The sequence below is a fragment of the Chiroxiphia lanceolata genome, chromosome 2 (assembly GCF_009829145.1).
Source record: "Chiroxiphia lanceolata isolate bChiLan1 chromosome 2, bChiLan1.pri, whole genome shotgun sequence".
Taxonomy (NCBI): Eukaryota; Metazoa; Chordata; class Aves; order Passeriformes; family Pipridae; genus Chiroxiphia; species Chiroxiphia lanceolata.
This window is the reverse complement of record NC_045638.1, coordinates 51,661,162-51,685,237: the sequence shown is the minus strand read 5'-3', so window position 1 is coordinate 51,685,237 and position 24,076 is coordinate 51,661,162. Positions and strand designations below refer to the sequence as shown.

The window sequence follows — 24,076 nt, the reverse complement described above, 5'->3', positions numbered from 1 at the left end:
ACATCACTGAACACGGGAATCCAGAAAAACATTCTTTCAAGTGAATGCGGGAAAAGAGAGTGGGCTAAGGCAAAAGATATTTTGATTTTTATTAAAGTAACAACTTAGGGAAAAAAAAAACCATTTTAAAATATATAACAGCAACAAGATACTTTCCACTGTACATGACTTTGCAGTCTAGTATATTAGAAACTTGTGAAATTATTCATGGTCTTTTCTGCCGAGATAAGTCAGTGGAGAAAGACATCTCCTCTCAGCTACTTTCTCCTAGGCTTGACATGGCTTCTGATGTTGACTAGCTTACTCATATGGCTAGAAGGAAGACAAAAGCCGAATGCTTTATTCAGATAACCATCTGCATTTTTTCTTCCATGTTTGAAATACACAGGATAGTAGCTGAAAAATTCCCAAAATATTCACAACTCCCCTCAGTAATTTCAAGACTCATGCTTGTCATGTGTGGGCAGACTCTTTACAGTGAGACAACCTTATTCCTTATTTATGTTCATTGCTACCACTACAGAGCACTCTGTTTAGTTGGTTGGTTGGTTAGTTTAACAGAAATTTAATGAAGGTCTTTCACTCTTGACTGTTCTTGCCTCTTTTTTACCTCATGTAGGTGAAGGACAGTGGTCTCTCCAGAGCTGCTTCTGTTGTAATCACAGTTGTTATGTTACGAGCAACTAATTTCAGGTCAGGTTTGAAGCAGCAGTTAAGATTCTATTTCACTGATAGCCATGTCCAAGAAAAATACAGTTTATTTGAAAACCTGAGGCCACTTGTATTAAGTGCAGATAGTGACAGACATTACAAGAAGTGCCAAACAGTTCATCCTACTGGGAAGTAGGCAGTTATGGTAAAGGGATGCTTGGACAAGCACTTAACATTGAATGGAACTTAAAGCAGAACGACCTCCCACAGTCACACAGGCATCACTCTATAGAAGCTTTTTTTTAAAGTAAGATATACCACAGATGTAAACAGAGGGCCTGAATAGTAGGTGTGATCCACAAATAACAGCTTCGATCATCTCTTTTCTTTTCCCACACCAGATCAAAGCAACATTCAGAGACAGCCTTGCAGAAATCCACAGCAGACTTCTCCACCTCACTCTGCCCCTTTGGAGCACGTTGCCATTCCCTCTTCACAGGCTGCCCACAAGTCTCATCTCTGTTCCAGGCGCACAGATACTCATCCCTGGGCTATGAAAGCAGCTGCAAATTGCTTGGATATACAGAGCAGGTGGCAAATCCCTGATCCATGCCAGGGCTGAGAGGATTTCATTGCAAAGGTGGTTTAGACCTTACCTGCATTCACAGAGACAGAAATGGTTACACAGCTTACAGGATATAATCAAACCTGCCATGCTGAATCCAGAGATACAAAATGCATATTTTGGAACCCTGGCAGAGATCTCAGTAGAGTGCCCAGAATAGAAAACCGTGGAAGTGTATAGGTGGTGGAGGATGAAAATGGGTGCAGGCAGCTGCCAATCACACAGCACAGGAGTACACAGTGTATTGGCCAATGGTCACAGAGGCACAGGGGGTTATTCCGTTCTCACTCTGTCTTCTAGACAATCCATGCTCGGTGGCTACATTCCAGTTATCCTTTTTCCCCAGTACAACTAGAAAAGCCAAGGATCATGTGTTAGCATATAAGGTAAAATCTGCTACTTTTCCAAGAATAAAAGATCTCATTAAAGACACCATTCCCTATATCAAAGAAAAGCAACATCAAAAATGCCACATATCTACCCAGGTATAGAGTGCATATTTGAAGGACAAACCTGAGAAGCCCTGTCAAGTTCCCTCGCCTACAGAAGAAAAAGTCATCTCTGCCCCCAAAACAGGAGCCAGGGCTGATAACCTCTAACTGATAGGCCAAAACAGAAAGCATGTGTTTGCACACTGGTTGGGTTAAAGTTACCAGACTAATTTATATTCTTCAGCTAATTCCTGAGCAGCAGCAACAATATTCATTGCTCACTAAAAGACTAACTCTATCAGGGTAGTAATTTTCCCCATGAAATACGCAAGCAATTGAAGGAGCAGAGACCTTTGCGAAGAAACAGGAATAGTCGATTTTTACATAGCAGATACATTTTCACTTTGCTATTGTGAGGAAGCTTCAAAGGAGAGTTAAAATATCGGGTGTGACTCAGTTTACATATCTATGTGTGTCAAGGGTCCAGCACAGTACCTGTTTGAAATGAGCTGCTTTCCGCCACAAAGGACTGTGATTCCTGTGTGGGGGCATGGAGTCAGTACTGTAGTCACCTTATTTTCCCCCCTTTCACTTCTATCAGCTCATACATTCTAGGCATACTGTATCAGGGTGAATTTATGCTGATACTTTTGGTCTGTGTTTGGCCCAGACAACTGTAAAAGTTTTATTCTTTCCCTGCCAAGTTATAAGACAACAAGTACTGATAAATGGGTACTTTGTCCTTGGAGAGAGAGCTTCTTGTATAAACTGTTTTAATTGGTGTCCTGTGATTGGCTAATTGTCCTCCAAGGTCGCTTGAAGGAGAGACTGGAGAAGAGAGGATGAAGTAGCGCTCCCAGACTCATTTGGACAAGACCCCCCGAGTGCAGTACACAGGCGCAAGGGAAAGCCACGCGTGCACAGAAGAGATGCACTTACATAACTAAGGGGTGGGACGAAGAGCCTCTGGCTGGGCGGTGATGACCACTCCTGCCTAGGTTGAGGTCACTCAGTTAATTGTATAAAAGCAGATAGTGCTTTCTTGGAGGGGAGCTAACTTCACACCAAGGACAACGTTGCCTTTGGCGGGGACGCCTGCCAGTTCGTGAACTTACTGACTCTCCAAGGATGCAGCTTCTGCTATGGGTAATTATAGGCATGCTAGGTCAGTGAGATAACTTTATGGGCAACAGCTGGGTAACTGGGGAGGTTGTGCTGGGGGCTCGTTTCTCTCCTCCTTCCTCCCTTTTGGGTTTGTTCGTTTTGTTGGCCACCTCTTGGTAATAAATATTGGGTTTTGTTGAGCTTTCAACGGTGTCATGGTTTCAAGATTCAGTATGGTTCAAACCCTCCCTAATACAGCATACACAAACACATTGTCTTCTTAGACAACAGGCTTTAAAAACAAGGGGGGAAGATGTGTTTTCCCAGGACTAGGCAGCTCAAAGGATTATACAGCTACAAAGATCTACTCACAAGGGATTCACATGAGAAGACATACAGGATATGATGGGGGGAATAAAAACAATAAAATCAAGGCAGCTCACAAGACTAAGAAAAAAACCTGATGCTTTTCAGGATCCTAACCAGTAACTGCTGAAGCTGTGAGAAGACAAAGATCATTGAGCTGAAATATTAGTAGTAGTTCTTCCACAAGGGAATGAAAGATCACAATGACATCTTCTCTCCAAGATGTAGTTTCCAATTTTCTCCCCAGCACCAGGAATGAATTCACTGAGAAAGCTGTGCCCTTGTGGAAGGTGTGAAATCTTCTGCTTAATATTTACATCTTTACTGAGCGGTAATATGGAAAACAGGTTTGGGTAGTGTAGAAGCAGGCAGCCTGGGGAATTTTCTGGCCTGGGTTGAGGCTCTGCAGAGGCAGACAGCCATCTACTGCCAAAAAATGAAACAGAAAGCAGCCCCACATGATTCCTGAGAGCTGTATTGCAGAAAACCATGCTTCACAGGAAACAGCTTTGCTTGGCACATCAGGCTATCCATACTAGCCAGCATCAAGACAAACCTGTCTCAGGAAACATAATATTTTCTTCTCCCACTGACATGTTCGTGCTGCAGCTGGGGGGAAAAAATCAGGAGCAGATGATGGAGTGAAAGCCTTTTCCATACAGACATGTTGGAGGTTTTTGGTTTCCGTTTGTGGAAAATCCCTTCTCCCTCTCCCTCCACCCCCCTCAACATGCACAGTCAGATTCACAATGAATCCTCACAGACTGAAACGCTCTGAGCTCCGACAACAAAGGGCAGTGAATGGAGGCCAGCAGTGCAAATTGGAGCGATGGGAGCCGCAGGTAGCCAAGTATCAGCTTATCCAGGCACCACAGCCTGCAGCTTCCACCTGGAAGGCAGGGAAACAAAAGCCTCCCTTTGTGTCCCAGGGTTTTGCAGGAATTAAACACAGCTCCCCTTTGTGGCAGACCCAGACTCTCACCAGGAACAGGGAGCAGCCAGTAAACTCCCAGGCTGTCCTCAGGGAATGGACTATTTTAAGCCTGCTTGCAAACATCTCTCTGCGTATGTGCTGTATTTTCACGGAAGAATAATTTAATCTTCATTGCCATCATTAATTTTTGACAGAGAGCACCATACGACATCCTGTTTACAGCCCACTAAATCTCCATTGTGAAGCCATGCTTACAGAAAGAAGAACAATCTGAAGAGCTGTGTTAACTTTTATGATTACATTCCAGCCCTAGAAACCAGAAACATGACTGGAGTTACACACATACAAAAAAAAAAAAGTAAACAAAAATTAAAATAATTAACATTTTGTTAATTAACATTTTCAGGCTTCAGAGGAAGAGCATTTTTTAAAATCACCTATACATAGATATCCTTAAAAATGCCTCTATAACATATTGGCATTCATCCCTATGCAATATTTACCCTGTTGTTTCCAGCTGTGTTGAACAGCACAAGTAAGTGCTCCTATTCAGAGGAATTCTGTGATAGCAGCAGAGATTTAACCCTGGTCAGTGGGATTTTGCTAACACTTCTCACACTAACATCCTTTCATTTAAAAAGGTAAGAAGAATTTTGGTGAGAATTGTTGATTTCCCCTGGGGTAAAGCCACTCATCAGCAAGGAAAATTGAGGGAAGCCAAGATGAGACTGGATGTGGCACTTAGTGCCACGGTCTACTAACCGCAGTGGTAGTGGATCAAGGGTTGGACTTGATGATCTCGGAGGTCCCTTCCAACCCAGCTGATTCTATGATTCTATGATTCCAGAAGGCTTCTGACAAAGAGGCATTATGCAGAGTCAAGGTTCTGAGAGGGACTTGTAAAACCAGAAACTGTTCAGTAGCCACAACACACCATGCATTGATTGCACCATTTCAACAAAAGAGAAATCCCATCATTTAGGCCTAGATTTACCCAACTAAGTTAGGCACACCCAATTAATTTAATACTTCTTCAAAAGTCAGTGAAACAAGAGAGGTCCTCCAGAGGATAATCCAGACCTTATGTTAACTTTCAAGTAGTATAGTCTAAGACTGGAATTACTTCCACACTTCCCCCCTTGCAGAGAGTGCATAGAAACACTCAAGTGCTTCACAATGTGGGGTAAATCTGGACAATAGCTCTCCTCTAGCCCACCTCCTTTGAGATGAGACTTTCTGTTTTGCAGTGGTTTGAAGGACACAGCCAAAATTTCTAGCCCTACCTAACTCTTCCAGGTGAGACTATCCTCTTCCACTATATACTTTAATAAGTATATATTCTATTAAGTATTTTATGAAGCATTTAAGTATATATTTAATACAGTACTTCCTTTTCAATCCTACTCCTAGCAGCTGTCATTCTCCACATACACTCAATCTCCTTTGGATTTAAGAAAGTTGAGTCATGGCTCAATACCCTAAAATGATTCTCATTAATCTTAGCTCCCAGTCTTCAGTTTCTAAGGAACAACCTCAGAGCCACTATAGAGATGACAGCTCATGACTATGCAGGGTAAACCCAGGTTTGTGTGTGTAACTCTATTCAGTGAGAATCTCTGTAAAGAATCTGGACATCAAGACGAAAATGATTAGACACTAAAGCAAACAGTGCTGTGGTTAAATTAACCTTCATAGATTAATCAAAACATTCTATAAAAGTTTATCATTGTGTATATTTTGAAAATTTACACAAAGCCTGAGTTTCAGATTCAGTAGTCTTTTCAGCCTACCAAAACCTAACAGCAAGTACCCAGAACTCTGTTAGAAGAATGAATAAAATTCTGGAGATTTAATTTTTTTTTTTGTCAGTGCTATTTTTCTATTTGGGTGATAGAAACAAAATAAGGAACCACTAACAGTTTTGACTGTTTCTTACCAAGTTCCCTCAAAGTTGAGGGTTCTGCAAAAAGAGCAGAACCCTTTATAACAACCTTCAAGTCAGATATCACTTTTTTTCCTATTTATTTATTTTTATTAGTAGTACAGCCTGTTGAACCTCACACTCCAGTCAGGGAATTGCACAGCCATCACCTGGGAAACACCAATATCCCATTTAATATCTCTTCTACAATCCACATGTACACTTCGTCAATTCTGGTTTTTGCCTTCTCCACTCATTTTCTTAAAGAAAAGTTGTTCTCCTTTCTCAAAGCTTAATGTCCCCAACTGCCTCCTGCCTGTTTCCCCTCCGCCCCCATAGTCCCTAAGCTCTTCTTGCTTAAGGCCACTTGCTCCTGCTTCACAGCCCTGTCTCAGCTTTCATCAGAAGGTTGGTGAAAGCAGAGAAAAGCTGAGGACTGCTCCTCAACCTCTAAAGAATCCACCTTGCCTTTGCTGCCCACATCTCTGCTGCTGCTCCACCACTTGCACCTGCACCTGCCCCTACACTTCAGGATTTTGGGCTGCAGCATAAGGAGCAGGGGTAGGAGGCCGACAGGGAGAGCACATCGAGATGGTCTTGTTTGGTCTGGAGATTACATCACTTCTGAATTGCCTGTGTCACAACCATCTCAGCCTGGCACCCTGCTCCTCTCTCTTTCCCTGCCACAGCTGTGGTAAACCTTGCCCTCTGTGAGCTACCTGGCTTTTTCCCACCTCTGCCTCCAGCATTCAGAGTGCAGAGAAAATAACAAAGCTTTTAGTGCAGGCTATGATCAGAAAGGAATTGAGTGAAACAGTTACTTTTACTGAGATTTCTTTATTTCCATGGCTGTTAGGGGCAAAATTGAATAAGGGGATAGTATTGGTGATCACATCAGCTCTGCACTGCAGTTAAAGAAGTGTGATCCCTGATGAGAAATTGGTGATCTTCTTCCTCTCGTCTACATCTAATGCATTTCTATCTAAATGCCCTGACATTTGCCTAGTGGAGATCAGATGTAGGATTTGGAAGAGAGAATATCTGTTAACAAATGTAACAAATAGATTATGTAAATGAGAAGAGTGCTTAAATACTTAGGTAGCTGACTTTGCAGAAAGCTCAACACTCCAAACATTTTGCAAGCTCACTGCTGTACTTTAAGTTAATCCTACATGGTATAATAGCCATGACTATATGTGGCTTTTCATGTGGAGAGAAAGGAAATATTTAAAGCTTTTGTAAAAGGATGACTAAAGGAAGCCTCAGTATACAAGTTTCATTGGCCCTGCAAAATCAAAGAAATATGCTAGAAATCCTTGAGCTCTCTGTACTGAAATTATATTTATCATTTACATGCACAGAACAATGTATATTTTGACATTAAAGAAGAAAAAAAAAAAAGCACAAATCAGACCAGATGGATGCTCTTGCATTTGGAGGGTTACAAAAAAGCTAACACCAAGGAGGTCACATGCTCTAACTGCCTGGCCTGGCATTTGGATTGTTCTGAAAACAAGAGTTCCTTTTCACTGCAGTTCAGAGGCCAAGCCAAACAGATCCAGGGATTTTGTGCACTGGATCTTCACTCAAAAGCTCACCTCTTCTTTTTTGTTATTTTGAAGTTTAAATGGTGCTGAACTTGCTCTTTGGGAAGGTGGAAAGGTTTTACCCACTTCAGTGCTAAAGTGACTTTGGGTCTGTGGCAAAACTTAACATGTGACTTGTTTCCTGTGGGAAAAGGAACCCTGTTTGTGGGGAGCAGTGATTGTGGGTGCCATCAGTGTGTTTTACACCTATCAAAGATTTTGTTGGTAGGTGCTTTCTGCTCCCTGCTTTCTGCCCTATTGTGAAAGGGCAGTAACCATTGAAATGTTTACAGCCTGGAGAGAGTTGCTGGAAGAGCCCAAGAGAGAGACTGTGAACCTGATTTGTGGCTTCAGACCTCATGGTGAGAGGTACGTCCAGCATGCAAAAAAAAGTGGCACATGTTTTTCCTCACATACCTAATGCAACCTCAGTCTTTGTTCTCTCCTGCAGTCCATGTTCCCTCCTTCCCTTCCGTTTCTTCTTTTCTTCCCTGCCTCTGGCCCATTACACTTTTAGCTGTGTCTGAAGTGGTTTGCTCCTGTCCACATACTACAGAGGGTGATAGAGCACACATTTATTTTGCGACAGATATATTAAACTAGGCCCCAAACTCCAGCATGTTCAATCTACTTAAGGCATCTGCAGCAACAAATCCTTCTTCACCTTTCCCTGCAGGTCCAGGCAGCAGCAAATCCTTCCCTTTCACTTTTCCCTGCCGCTCCAGGCAAAGTTTTACTGCTATTCATTTTCCTAATCAAACACAGGACAGACTACAGTTTATTCTGTGTTCAGAGGTTTACACTGAGACTCTCGTCAGATTTGGATTCCCCTGGGATGAGGGGAAATAAAAGGAAGAAATAAAAACAATAATAAAAAACCCCAAAACTACTAGCTCAGATGACACTGCAGTTGCAAAACAGCAGTGCCTCAGGTCTTGGCATGTGTGGAGGGACAGTGAGAGCACCACACTCCCCTCTTCTTTTCCTGCCCTCCCTAACATGGCGGCTGGAGATCCTGACTCTGGTGTCTAGGAGCAAGGATGGGTTGGAAAGTCCTATCAGGATTGCAGCTCACACAGGGGAGCAGGAAGAGAAACTTATGCACACTTCAAGGAGCAGAGGATCTGCCATAGCCCAGATAGCCTGAGGGTTCATGTTTAATAGCATGTTCATTATAATTTCCCTCAAAGCATGCCATAAATGGGGAAGAGAGTCAGTAATTGAGATCCTGTGAGAGTTCAGTCATGCTCATTATTTGAATCTCTAAGTATAAGAATAAACAAACAGGCTGTGGAGGCTGTCCATGTTACATATTTCCCCTGGCATTTTTTTTCCAGGATGCATTTTTGACCAGAAATCAGGCTTTTCACTTCCTTAACAATTGTGCTAAGCATTAAGCTATCATATAGAGGACATTTTCTTGCTGATACTATGGGGTGGATGGGAGAGAAGAAAGGACTGAGCAAATGTTTTAGGACCCACCACAGCCAGAAAAAGGTAGGTATCAAAATTAGATTAATAAGATTTACTCTTTGGAGATGTCTCTACAAAGTCAGTGTTGAGCCAAAAAGCTTGATCAAGGCTAAATGAAATCTTCCCACTTCTAAAAACAGGCATCTACAATACAGTTGTACATCTGCCTAAACTGATCATAATTGTCCTGGGCCTACACTGTTCTTCTTATCAACTCACTCCTGTCCTTCTTCCCACCTGTTTGATTTAATGGTAAATTTCTTGGGACAGTGTACATATTTTGCTGTCTTAGCAGATTTATGTTGTGCTATCTCTCTAGGCTCTGTTACATCACAAAATAAATATCATTTCCAAATGCAGGACTCTCCACTTAGCAACTTTGTGTCATTTTAGTGCTTTGGCTCTCTAGAATGCTATGAGCACTTCAGGTGACGCTAGGAAAAATACATACTTTTTGTAAGAGGTAAGTAGGACAAATGTCAAGAAATCAGAAATCCTCAAAAACCGGCATGTTATCATGTGCTCTGGTATAAATAAGCTGCTGTAAGAGCAGAAGTGTTTGTCCCATCTACTTTACGATTTCCTACCTTTATTCCACTTTTTCCTGCCCTCCCACATTACAGCCACTTTACACATCTCCAGTCCCCTCAACTGATGTTTCCTCCAGCACTGTTTAGCTGCATCAGGTTCACTTCCACTGAGAGACAGATAAAAAAAGTCTCAACATCTTTATGTACAGACATGGGTGTTACAGATATCAAAAACCTGGACCTTTAATGAGGAGCCAGCTGTAGCAGGCACATGAAGCATCCTCTGGCATTGCTTGTGCATAACCTCTGCAGGAGCATGCGAACTAACCCCAAGGAAATGCCACACAAAACTCTCTGCCTTTCCACGAGAGTGGGGAAGCAATGCTGCTGCCCATCGGGCTGATGGAAATGCATTTCTTAGAAAAACACAAGAGCTTTGATGCTATGTTTCTCCAGCAGGCTGAGGCTGGTAAGAACATCACCCACAAGCCAAGGAAATGGTCAGTGAAGATCTTTGTGAAGAATGCAAACAGGAGGGAAATGACTGCACATGTGAGACCCAGCTGGCATGAAGGGAAAAAAGATATGCAGCAGGATCCTGTCCTCCTGCAGAGAATATAAAGTTGGAAAAATATGAGAAAAAGAAACACACACAGAGTTTAACACTAGTTTGCACATTTTGAGGAGAAAGTCAGTGAGCACCTGCGCAGGTCAGGCTGCAGAAAGAGATGCTATCAAGTGTCAGACCTGGGTTACCCTCTACTGCATTCCTATGCCTCCTCCCACCCACCGAAACACTGATCCCTCTCCTACAAAGCTGAAGTTTGCTGCAGCACTATGTCAAGTTTATTCATACACAGAAAGAAGAAAAAAAATCTTAATGGAGAATTTTATCTATTGGTCTCCATCAGAAAACTGCTAGAAGTTGGCCTCCAATAGACGTATTATTGTAGTTATGCACAAGTACATGTATTAAAGGCAGTTATGCCACTGTGAACCATTTAGTGGTTCAGCATACCTTCTTTCCCTTCACTGGTCCCTTCAGAGTAGGAAGCATCATGTATCTTTTACTTGTCTAAGGCAAAAAGTGACAAATTATGTTCTTCCAAAAGGGCTGCTTTGCTCCTTCCACAACATGCAATACCAGGAGTTAGCAAAAAAAAATGCCCATTTCAGCCTATAAAACTGTCTGAATTTTTCAGGATCATCACAAGGGGAGAGGAGACAAACATCACAAATTTTGGTTAGGATGATGACTTGACAGTGCATCCAGCCTCAACAGCTGTGATTGCTCAGCAGGCAAAGGGCTGCAGGGAATCACTGTTCCCAGGACCACACAACTCCATCCCTGCTACTGGGACTGCAGGTTATGCAGTATGGAGGCATATTTGGTCACTGAATTTTTAAGATACTCTCTCCCTCTCCTTAAGCATTGCTGAAGTTAACATTGTTTCTAATTATTTCTTAAATAAACACGTGACATCAAAAAATTACTCTAGATTCTCCCTCATCTATATTTACCCAGGCACAATAACAGCTGCCTACCCAGATTTGGTCTTGCTATGCATAGCAATAATCATAGATCCACCCACAGCCCATCTATTTTGGTAGAGTGCAGAAATAGACATTAAACCTATAAATGTCAGAACATGCCTTCATTTCAGATGTTAGTATTATTTAAATTAGCACTTGAACGATGTTTCCACAACGTGATAGCTTTTCAAATGATGGTGTATTGCACATGAAGTGCACTGGCCCTGCTTTAAGCACCTTCAACCCATTAGGCCCATCTATAATTTGGTGCTTTTACAAATGCAAACGCATTGTGAAAGAGCTGTGGTCTCTTTGCTTATACCCAAAGGTCCCCAGGGAGTTGCTGATGCCATAATTACCTGAGTATGGTTTGAACATTAGGCTCTGGTTGGGAGCTTTGCGCTTGTTGTTCAGACGTATTTGAGAACAGCTGTGTCTGGGTGGCTGGAACAACATGTTAACTTGAACGTGTGCCCCACGTTTCAGAGTGAGTGCAATGCTCATTCTGGAAGCAATGCTGTAGGAGGAATATGTGTTAACTGGAAAATGGAAGCAGCAAATCATTCTCTGTAGCTCTGGGAAAATTAGGAGCAAATCCTTAATTTTTCTTCTATCACTGAAACCCAGTAAGATTAATTAAAAGAAAACCAGGGAAGAAGAACTGGTTATTTGAGACTCAGTGGGTATGGGGAAGATTATTGCAAGGAAGCCTTATTTAAAAAAAATTAAAAGAGCAAGTGTGGAATCAGACTACAGTGAGACCAGAACAACTTAAACATAAATTCTGCTCAATCAGAACAGTACAAAAGGAGACACCTGGGATCCAATTCCTGGGGACAATATCACTGTTGCAGGGTGTAGAACTGCTTCCATAATTCTTTCACACAAGACCAGACGTAAAATACTGCAACTAAGGCATCTTTTTCTGAGAAGGTCCTATATGCCACTTAGTAAGTCCTCTCAATTATAATAAAGTCTTAGACCACAAACATCACATTATAAATAGTGTGCAAATAAAGAATCATGGTTCATCAAGCAGGAGACTAAGTCAATTCTCTTCTTTAAAGTAAGAGCCACAGCAACCACCATACACACGAGCTGCATGTTCAAAACAAACACTGACACCTTGTGGGCAGTATTCAAGCACAGATTTAGTAATTACAATTTCTTCTGAAGCATCAATTTTATCAGATTGATCACTAAAAAATGAAGGCAAATGTTCTTTTGTAGCTCTGGAAAAAAAGTATCATGCTTTACTGAGTGATGGAGAGGATAGTGTAGACAGCCTGGCAGATTCTTACAAAACTAGTCTTGTATTCTCCAGAAGTACCAATGGGATGCTGACTGGCACTGGGCCCTGCCTATGGCAGGGTTTTGGTTAGAATCAAGTGTGCACTTCGAAGGAAATCTCCCACTCATCCCTACTTTCTCTGATTTGGTTTGCATCATACTGCTGTGTAGCACTAAATTGGAAGATGACTTGCAGGAGCACAAACTGCACAGGACAAATGGGCGCTCAGTCCACAGGCCAGGCTTGACCTCATCTGCAGCAAGGAACCCCAAAATGCAGCATGGAGGTGATGGCCAGCGCTCCCAGAGACAAATATAGACTGGTTCAGCAAGCCAGGCTTTGCACAGTGCCATTATGGCTGCTCCCAGGCTTCAGCTAACTTGGATCTGCACCTCACAGTGTGCCCCAGAGTATCTCTAGTCCCCATGTCTGCTGATGATAACAAATTAGGAGGAGCTGTGGACTCCCTCAAGGGTAGAGAGGCCTTATGAGGACATCTAGATAGACTACAGAGCTGGGCAGTCACCAACTGTATGACATTTAACAGGTGCAAGTGCTGTATTCTCTACCTGGGATGTGATAATCTTGGTCATATGTACAAATTGGGGGATGAGAGGCTGCAGAGGAGCCCTGCAGAAAGTGATCTAGGGGTCTGGGTTGATGGCAAGTTGAGTATGAGCCAATATACGAGCCAACAGTGGCCGTGGCAGCAAAAGGGACAACTGTGCCCAGGGATGCATCAGACACAGCATACTTGTTCCCATCTAAGTTCCAGCATGACAAGATGTATGGCATCTATGTTATCTGTCAGCACACGCTCTTATCAAAAATAAAACCTATATATTAAAACCTTCTTACTTCTTTTATAACAATGAAGACTTGCATAAGTTGCAATCTGAGTACAGAAATAGTTTGGATAAGATCCAGAAGTTTTTTTAATGGTAAACCTATAAGTAAAATTCTCAAATCCCTTGTTAAAAAGTGGCTGCTGAGCAAGACTTCTAAAGAGAACAGTAACGGACTGGAAAACGTCTCAAAGCAAATGCCAATAGAACATTTCAGTAAAGAAGCACTGCCAGCTCCTTCCTTTGGTCCACAACTAAGGTCACCATTAAAATAAACCCAAGCAACACACCAAATGCCGATCCATGCACGTTCTACTTCCCTGCAAGCCAGTCAGCATACAACCCATTAGGTGCTGAAGGCACAGTCATCTTTGCTTCACTGCCCAGCTTTTTACTGTCACTGCAGAGTTTCATATGCTTTCAGATAGAGAGAGTTAACATGTGAAACTTTTAGCATATAAATTCTATCCCTTTCACACTAGATGTCTGGAGGAAGGATATAGCTAAACATTTGATATGTTTTTTTGGAAAAGAAAGTTAAATTTTGTTCTTTCTAGTTCCTGAAAAGACTGAGGAAGGAAAAGCATACATCAAATGCATTCAATAGCTAACACTGACAGTAAAAACTGAACCACAGAAATACAGAATCAATCACAATTCTTCTAAAGGATGGTATAGCCTGGTATAAAGCTTGACATGCTACAGCCTGCACGTGCCTGTCAAAACCCATCTTTGACTACAAAGACTGAGTGGATAATCACTATTAACAGTACCTGGGGTTATTCACCTCAACACACAAAAGATTACTCCAATTAATACCTATACAGTTTGAGGTTTAGATTAAGCGTCCAAAGGTAGACTCTCTGGATCACACTACTAATATCAAATTCTTGGATCAAACTGCTGAAATTCTTTCGTATGTTACAAATTGTTCAGCTTTCTTGTATTGATATTAAGCAAAGAAATGTGAAGAGGGCAAAATCAAACCGCTTGAGATTATCTAGATTTGCGATTTCAAGTCTGGTCTATTTTCAGTAAAATCTAATGGTTTTTTTAGAGAAAAGTGAAAAAAAAGCAACTCTAAGGAACCTTAAATAAATAAATTTTGTGGAGAGAAATACTCTCTGTTTTAGGAAAACAAAAAAACCCAACAAACAACTAACTCTCCAGACAGGTTTTCCATCTGTAACAGATGCGAATACCAGAGTTTCTTACATTGGCCCTTCTTACCTGACTGATTTACTTCAGTTCTACTCCTGGCAAGTGGTACTCCTGACTTCCCAGCTAGTTTGCTAGCTAAAAGGACATACGTCTTCCCAGACTTTTAAAAAAGCCCTCTGCCAGCAGAAAGCAGTCTAAGTTACCCGTTTCTGAAAACAGCAGATACTCTTTCCTCAAGAGTTCAGTCTTCTAGATAATCTTGATGATTATTCTTCTGAAGATAATCTAGAGGATACTTGCTTGAGTGCAGACTTAAAGATACACATCCTAAACCCAGTGGCCAGGCACACCGGGATTCAGCATACAAACGTTATCATAAATGTCCTAAAACCATGAGGCACTTACCTCATTGTAGCTTTACTTCTGTAGTTTATTCCTCTGTGTTGCTATGCTGTCCTCTTCCTCCTCCCAAGCTAGATGCACAGTATGGCATATGTACTAACTGAACTGCTACAGAACAAAAATATCTTTTAACAATTTCATCTTCAGTTAAGAATGGAAAAAACTATTTTCCCTGACAATTTCTGTCCTTGTACTCTGGGTTTTTTGACAAATCCTGTAGGTTTTTTTTCCCCACAACTAGAAACTTAAACCAGATCCTTTTCATATTTCATGTGAACAGTAATATTGAAAATGAGATTGGCACTTGAAGTGTAGAAAAATAAAACTAGCCAGAGGCCATGGGAAATGCAGCAATGACATTTATTAGAATTTCTCCAGGCATTACACGAAAAATTTTATAAGTGAAACAAAGGATAAAGCACATTCAGTGCATCTTTAAAAAAAAGATGTATCTGAATAACCTTGATTCCTTGTAATAAACGCTGCTGCAGTTCCTGGGATTGTTTTTTTATGTACACATCGGCTAAAACTTACTCTGAACAAAACTGCAAAAAACTGCCTTTTCAACTGGCATTTTCCCACTTAGTACAATACAACATTCTTGAAATATCTAGAGAGATTCCACATAATTTCATACACAGTGTTAAGACCTTTCACCCCAAATGTAAAAAGAAAGTCTGTTACATGAATCAATTATCTTTAATCAAATAAACATCATGGAAGTAAAAAAACCAACAAAAAACCCCAGGAAAGCCCAAGCCTCTAAGTTCCACAGCAGCGTGCAGCCAATCAGCATTGTTGCTTCTCACTTTTATGTTAACATAAAGCATATAACTTAGAAAGCAGCGATATTCAGTCCTTGCTTTCTAAATTGGACAATCTTACGCAAAAAGACACTGCTGGATTTGGCACTTTGCTTAATTGTTTTTCTTACTAAAAAGAATAAGTGTTTTCTGAAATACAGTGAAAACGGTGCAACATGAGCTACCGTAACACTCAATTAACAGTTCAGACGTCCACTCCAAAATACTTGTCTATTACACATTTGTCTAAGCCTTCTCAAAAATTCCTCTCAAAAACATTTTCAAATCTATATGTAACTTTTCATATCTTTATAAACATATTTTCTCCCTTGAAACAATCAGAGTTTATCTAACCTGCCCAGAACACAGAAATACATGACTATTGTTTTAAAAAGAAGACCACAAAGCAGTATTAAACAGAAATAGTCTGGAAAGAGTTATTAAAACTGTGCCTGTACTCCAGAATCCCCTTTGACATGTATATCCACTATATATGTGAAAACTGAAAGGTATATAATATTTGAAACTTGCTTGGTCCTTTCTTACGCACTTACGTTCAACTTCCTGCAACCTACCTCAATTTTCTGCTCAAATAAAATTTAAGAACCACTTTCTGCCTCCCACTACAATAAGACAAGGCTTCTTGCAGTATTTCTTCGGTTAAATGAGAACCCCTTACATGCTTAACTCTTACGACAGCAAGTCTCCGGTGGAAAATTAACATCAGAATAAATAGAGCCCACAGCTGTGCTTCCTTCCTCCTGTCATCATGACCAACCCCAGGACAGGTGGAAGGAAACAGGCCAGAAAGAAAGGAGTAGTCACCGTTAGCTCTTGGCTTTGCAAGTTCTGCGAGTGTGAATAGATACCTATTTCTTAGCTCTGAGTTACGGAGGTGGAGCTATGATGCAATGCTTCTTGTTTCCAGTTCTAACATGCATGTGGAATTACACTGCTGACTGGTGCAGCCCAGGCAGCTGATGGCACTAGAGCTTTTTCTGTATGAACCAAGTCATGATACTTGTTCTGCTTATTGGTCTGTGCTCACAATGTCAGTAGAATTAAAAGAGAGGTACGCATGAGTTCACACAGATTTTCCACAGAATATGTGAAACATGCTGCCCTTTGGAGGGAAAATTACATTCTCCTTTTTTTTTCTTCAAGTATTATTCAACATATTCAATATACATATATATAAAGACACGCTATCCTCATTTCACTACAGAAGAAGCACATCCAGACTGAATTTGTTGATCACCATTATCTTGGTTTTGTCTACTGAAATTTCTCTTTTCCTTTAGGTGAAGTCTAAATATACATCTACTCATCAATATTACATATGAGAATCCTTTATTTCTCCCTTGTGATTTATTTACATAATCATAAAAAAATTAATAGCCTGAATTTGCATATAGACATTTGAAGGCCCATTTGTAGCTATGAGTGTCCCAGCACTAGTTTTGGATAATACCATTGCCTATTGCTAAGTAGCTATTGAAAGCAGCATACTCATCTTTTCGTTCCCTTTTCTGAAGTGGTGCTGCCTAGAGAGCCCTGGTTTATGGCTTACTCCTTATTTTATTATTTGGGTTGTAGTTTACTTCCTTCAGGAGCAGTTCACAGTCAGACAATGCTTCTGCTGGCAAATACTTCACTATCTGCTCAAGAGTCTTTTGATACATTATCTTCTCCTGTTCCAATGACTGAATTGCAGTCTTCATTCTGTTCTCTCGAGTCAAAATAGTCTCCAGGCTGGCTTCCAGACTCTGAATTTTAGCATGAGCAACCTGTAAACAATAATAAATTGATACATTCTGAATAGCTTTTTTTTTAGTATTATGATATGGTATTGAAAACAGCATACGTGCCTACATACCAGGTCCAAAGCCCTCTACTCAGTGCAGATGGTCAAATGTTTCTGACAGATAAAACCTCCATTCTGAATCGATGGTCTGAACACTTTCAGACTCTTTTCAGTACCAGCCGTATAGTTCGAGACTCAGCAATTCAGTCCATCTCACAACAACCAGTGAAGAATTAATTGGATATTGCCCCTACTATGGGAGAAACCCTTAAGGCCATACAGCAGGTGAAAACTGGAAAGGCAGCTGGGGTTGATGGAATTCCACCTGAAGTCTGGAAAAATGGGGGTCTTGCACTCCATGCTAAATTTCACGAGTTTGTGGTGCACTGTTGGGAACTAGGCGAACTCTCATCAGACCTTCGTGATGCAGTCATCATCACTTTGTATAAGAAGAAAGGAGTTAAATCAGACTGTTCAAATTACCAAGGTATCACTCTGCTCTCCATTGCTGGCAAAATCCTGGCAAGAATACTTTTGAACAGACTAATACTCGCTATAGCAGGAGTTCTACCTGAGAGCCAATGTGGTTTCAGAGCTAACAGGAGTACCACAGACATGGTATTTGTCCTCAGACAACTGCAAGAGAAGTGTAGGGAACAGAACAAAGGTCTCTATGTAACCTTTGTTGATTTCAGCAAGGCTTTTGACACTGTGAGCAGAAAAGGTCTGTGGCAGATTTTGGAATGTTTAGGATGTCCCCCCAAGTTCCTTAAAATGATCATCTCACTCCATGAGGATCAGCACGGTCAAGTCAGATACGGCCAAGTCAGCACGGCAATGCACTTTCTGAGCCCCTTCTAATAACCAATGGTGTGAAACAAGGTTGCGTTCTCCCACCAACCCTATTCACAGTCTTTTTCAGCATGCTGCTCCAAAGGGCCACGGCAGATCTCAAGGATCAGGACAGTATCTACATCTGATACCATACTGATGGAAGTCTATTCAATCTAAGGCGACTGAAGGCCCACACCAAGACCTTAAACCATCTTGTCCGGGAGCTGCTCTATGCTGATGACGCCACCCTTGTCGCTCACACAGAAGCAGCTCTGCAGCGTTTAACATCCTGCTTTGCTGAGGCTGCTGAGCTCTTTGGGCTGGAAGTCAGCTTAAAGAAGACACAAGTTCTGTATCAACCTGCACCTCAGGAAGTCTTCCATCATCCCCATATCACCACTGGCGAATCAGAGCTCAAATCAGTCCAGCAGTTTAATTACCTAGGTAGCCTCATCTCCTCAGATGGTAAGATTGATGGGGAGATAGACAACAGGTTATCAAAGACATATAGTGCTTTCAGAAAACTCCATAAAAGAGTTTGGCGAAATAAATACTTGAAGAAAAGTACAAAGATCAGTGTTTACAGAGCCATTGTGCTGTCTACTCTTTTATATGGGTCCAAATCATGGGTCATCTACTGCCACCGCCTGCGACTCTTAGAACGCTTCCATCAACGTTGTCTCCGTACAATCCTTAACATCCGCTGGTCGGATTACGTGACTAATACGTCTGTTCTAGAACAGGCAGCAGGTACGAGTATTGAGGCCATGTTACTGAGAACACAGCTGCATTGGGCAGGACAATTCTCCAGGATGAAGGACCACCGCCTCCCTAAGATCGTGCTCTATGGTGAACTTGCCACCGGCTGCCGCAAGACAGGAGCCCCGAAGAGAAGATACAAGGACTCCCTGAAACAACATCTCAGCCTTGGCCATATTGATCAACATAACTGGTCTTCTCTGGCCTCCAACTGGGAGGTCTGGAGACACACCATCTGTAATGCTGCTGCTTCTTTTGAGAACGCACGCAGGATCACTCTCGAGGAGAAAAGACAATGCAGAAAGAACCATGTCTTGTTGATACCACCTAAGGAGTCTTTCCGCTGTGCCTTTTGCAACTGGACTTGTCTATCTCGCATTGGCCTTTTTAGCCACCAGTGTGATTGTAGCAAATGTCCTTCCCAAATCTTTGTTCGTGAAGCCTAGCCATGATGATGATGATAGTATTTGTTAAAGAAAGAATAACACAGCTATTTCTAAAAGACATCTGAGTAGGCAGACAATACAAGGATTGCCTACTGTGTATCATACAGTCACTAGATCAATCTGAAGAATTTCTGAAAGCTTTACAGAAGGAAGGAGACAAACAAGTTGCAGCAAGTAAGAAACAGATGAGAGTAACAAGGAACTGGAGGTGCAGGGATAAAAAGGAAATCAGCAGCTGGAGTAGCACTGGAAGAGATGACCTGCCCGATAGTGATGAATCAATGGGAAACCTATGTAATAAAGTAAATTAGCAGGATGGAGAGGTTAGAGGGAAAGAGAACCTCAACATTAAATCTAGAAGCAGACAGTGTTCCCTAGTCTCCAATAAAAGACCTACAGCTTCCTCTGGCTAGTCGACAGAAACCCTGGATCTCAGCAATAGCAAATGTCCCTCTGCAGAAGTGGGGAAATTCTGATTTTTCCTGGGAAAGGGCCCAAGCAGAGGAATGAAGACGCTATACAAACAAAAAGGTGAGGAAGTTAAGGAACTGAGAAAGATGCACTATAATATGGCACTCTGGAAGAACAGAAGAGCTTCGACAGAGCCTTTCAAATCAGTCACTCTCAATTATTCTATGTTGTTGGTGCAATTTTATAACAGAGGTAAAAGCCTAGGCTGCAGTAAATAAGTAAAGAGAAATAACTAAGCAAAACCAACAAAAGGAAAAAAGCAATTCCTGTTTTCAATATCAAAAGAGCACAGCACAGCAACCTTAGCCCATAAACATAAAAATAATGAGGACTTGATTTTTCCTTTTTTGCTTTCTTCTATTTTCAGGTCTCAGAAGCTGAAAGTGCTCTCTGAGCTCTTTCAAGTGCTTGTTCAAATTAACCAATATATCAAGAAAGAGCCTGGTAATGAAAAACCAAGAGCTTGTCTTTCAAGAATATGCACGACAATACATATCGGAACCTGAAACAAGTCTTAGCCAGGCTAGGGGACAAAGGGTGAATAGTGAAGGGAAGCAGGAATTTTTTAAAACATAACTTTATCTGGTGGGCATTCAGATGAAGGCAAGTCTTGTTAGGAGAGACCACCTACCAAAAGTAGGACTATGAGTTTCAGTAGAAGGAAACAAAATGATATTGCCTAGAAAGGCCTGGAGAAAGCAAGTTTACTGCACTACGGATTATTTCTTAAAACTTTCCAATAGGAAAGCAAACAGATGAAGGGATAGAGAACTTATTTTTGTAAGATACACAAGTTTTGCCAATAGATTTTATAGGAGATAAGAGTAGAGATATTTTGGGAAAAGAGAAATCTATATCAAGAAAGAAAGGTCCCAGGAATGACAATGGAGTTTAAAGTATGTCTAACAGAAGTAAATCACTGTTGAGAGAACTGGTTAACTGAATAAGGTCTTGCAGTTAGGAGACTTCCCAAATACATTTAAAAAACCACTTTCAACTCTAATGGCCAAATCATAGAAATGACTACTCTATGATTTTGTAGTCTTAAATCATTTACCTGTAGCTTCTCCAACAAATCCATGTTTTGTCTCTTCAGGTGATTGTTTGCCCTTTCCAGCTTCTCCAGGGGTTCACCTTCCTCACAGGGACTCACATTTTCCTGCAGTTCATCCTGAAGAACGTGGTACTCTACTTCGTAGGCATGGAGCTGTTTTGAAATATCCATCTCAAACACCTGCCATGAGAGAAAAGACAATTTTTAACTACAATAGGGAGCACTTATTCCACATGAATGCTTGACTAAGAGTCAACTCTCCTTGATTAAATTAATGCTTTTCCTGTTCCCTTCAAGAAAGTATTTTAAGAGGAAGTCTACAGTAGGAACATTTTAACATCTAGAGTTCTGATTGCAGCCATAATAAATCACAGTCTTTAGAATAAACTGGATCATGCCTTTTACTATTACCAAATACCATCTCTTATAGCAAGATGTATCAGCAGAAAAGTCTAATTTCGTCTAAGAATTCTATAATATGACAAAGTTTTATCCACTCTTGCTCAGGAATATGAAGACAAAATTTTTAAATTTAAGTCTCACCAGATTGTGATTGGAGCAGCATCATATGAGGAAGAATAATCCAGGACTTATCACAACTCTACCTTCAAAACTGGATCTCCAAGTGCTCATTTACAGACTTCTATAAAAACATTCTTCATGATTACAGTTTCCCTGTGTTCTGTCTCTGCATGAAGACATACTATTTTCTTATTGGGATACTTTGGTGATAAAGTATTCTTAAGACTATGGAACTGAGCCTCTAATATTGATGGGACCATATGACCCTTATCTGTTTACACATCTAGTCATAGCCTCTCAGCTTTTGAAAACTACCAAATATTTTAGACTAGGATTGGAAGGATGTCTACAGCGACTTTAATTTTCTGTTCCTTGTCCTAGAGATCACAAACATTCCATCAACGGAAGACACACATGGATCACTTAAAAAAACAAATTCTGCATTACTTTCACTGTTCTTCAGGTAATTCAAATGAGGTAAAACTTAAAATTATATATAGTTTTCCAGTGCCATTTTCCTCTACGTAGCTACCTGGTCAATTCTTCATCTGTATTACAGATCTGCATAATGTCTATATTTTTCTTTCATTATCCATTATAAGAGGATGGTCCTGGGAATTACAACACTGAGACAGCCAAATAACTCCCCCTGCAGCCAGCCTAGGTGGGAACAATAGGATATAGGCAGTCTACACATGAATGCAGATCCAGAAGGCTGCTCAACATCAGACCACAGCACAGGCAAGCAGGCGACCTTACTCTCAGAGCTGAGCTGACCCTGTGTATAACCACATTCACTTCTGCTCAGGCAACATAACCCATTCTTTATTCAATCAGACCTGGCTTTGCACAAAGCCACAGATTTTTACCATGCTCATCACAGCATGATTGCTCTGCAACCCATGCAGAGCACAGAGTAGATATTTGATTTCTAATAGTATTAAAAATATCAAACTACCACCTCTATCATTGCTAGAATCAATGACTTCTGAAGAGACATGAAAGTGCCTGACACAGGTTTAGCATGGCAATCACAGTCAATGCAAAGAGGAAATGAAGATCTACACTTCGTGGAAAAATGAATTCTTAACTAAGAGCATCTGAAACATTCAAACATTAACAAACCACAGGAATGTATCAGTGTTAACTGCACTCCTGCATAGGGACATAGTTTTTTAGAGCTCTTCTGTTATCTCCGAGTTACCATCTGAAGGGGGGAAACTGTTCATAGTTAAGGTACTAGATTGAGGCTCATTCTCAATTTTCAGCTTCAGTACAGAGGAAGATGATGTAGAAATGAAGATTCCAGCCACTGACAGTATTTCTCAAGAAGCTTTTCATATATAAGCAGCAGTAATTCTTTGTTTCTTTCCTATTCTAGCCCTTTGCCATGAAGCTGAAATAATTCTGATGAAATAACACTACTCCAAGTCCTCCTTGCCCACACCCAGGAAAGGCAGAGATCAGTCCTGAGGGACTTCTACCTCTGACACCTGCCAAATCTGATTCCTCCAAGGAGAGGATTGAGGTGAGAAGTTGCATGGGGACATCCTAAAAGTGATCCCCAGGAAGATAGAAGAGACATCCACAGAACAACAGAAGTTTGCATGACCTTGATTTTAATACAGACCATGAAAGCAGTGCCTCATCAGCCTCCTAAGTTATGGGGTTTTAGGCTGGAGGTGTCAGAAAAGTTCTTATGGGTACTTGGCACTGTACAGCTGCAAGTTTGAAGGACGAGCAGGGGAAGTTGCTGTGATGCTGCCTCTTCCCACCATGGCAAGTTGTGCTTCCCATCACAAACTGTTGGACTGCTCAATCACCAACAGGAAGCAACAGCTGGGTTTAGGCTTGGAAAATAGGCTACTTCTACCCTTCTGATGGTGAGGGGAAATTTATAGCAAAGTCATGTTTTTTCAGTACCTGGGACACAAAAGAACTTTATACTAAACCTTGAGGTAGCAACTAAAGACCTGCTAAAATTGCAGTTAAAACCCCACTGAAATCCAATCACGTCCTATTTGTATACAAGTTACTGAGAAAAGCATTTCAAACCAAAAGGAACATACTGAGAAGACTTTTACATATAGTTTAGGTATGATTCTTTTAAAGTAAACTAAATGGAGGAAAAAAAGTAAAGAGAAAAACATCCTTACCTGAGTAATAATTTTTTCCATTTGAGGCTGAGTCATATCTGGAATAGTGGTTTTAAGAAAATCAACAATGTTCTCAAAATTCTCACATCCCATTATAGCTGTTTCTTGACTGCTAAGTAGGCTCAATGCTACTTTAAATATGACTTCTGTTCCTTGAAGAAAAATAATGTCTAAAAAAAAATAGAGTATCATGAAAATGGGAGCTAGAGTCATTGGACAAACACATATATCTGATGGGATGTTTTTCTTCTTAATCACTCATACTGAAGATGTATTCAGTTCAGAAGAGCAATCTGTCTTATTTCAACATGAGGTTAAAGCATATAAAAATCTTTCATCTTACAGATGTAAAAGAAAATATTGCACCTTTTATG

At 40.9% G+C, this 24,076-nt stretch overlaps 1 protein-coding gene across 6 annotated transcripts in view; it reads right to left on the bottom strand.

The window, feature by feature from the left end:
• Nucleotides 1-15,194: 15,194 nt before the first annotated feature.
• The window catches only part of TBC1D4 (TBC1 domain family member 4), a 100,939-nt gene continuing 92,057 nt past the window's right edge, over nucleotides 15,195-24,076 (bottom strand). For all 6 annotated transcript variants that reach the window (XM_032677608.1, XM_032677618.1, XM_032677625.1 and 3 more), the window contains 3 exons: nucleotides 23,703-23,872; nucleotides 21,028-21,204; nucleotides 15,195-17,443 (listed from right to left, as the gene is read on the bottom strand). In XM_032677608.1, coding sequence (XP_032533499.1) covers nucleotides 17,216-17,443; nucleotides 21,028-21,204; nucleotides 23,703-23,872 — 575 coding nt within the window. In that variant the 3' untranslated portion in view covers nucleotides 15,195-17,215. The remainder of the gene's footprint in view (nucleotides 17,444-21,027; nucleotides 21,205-23,702; nucleotides 23,873-24,076) is intronic.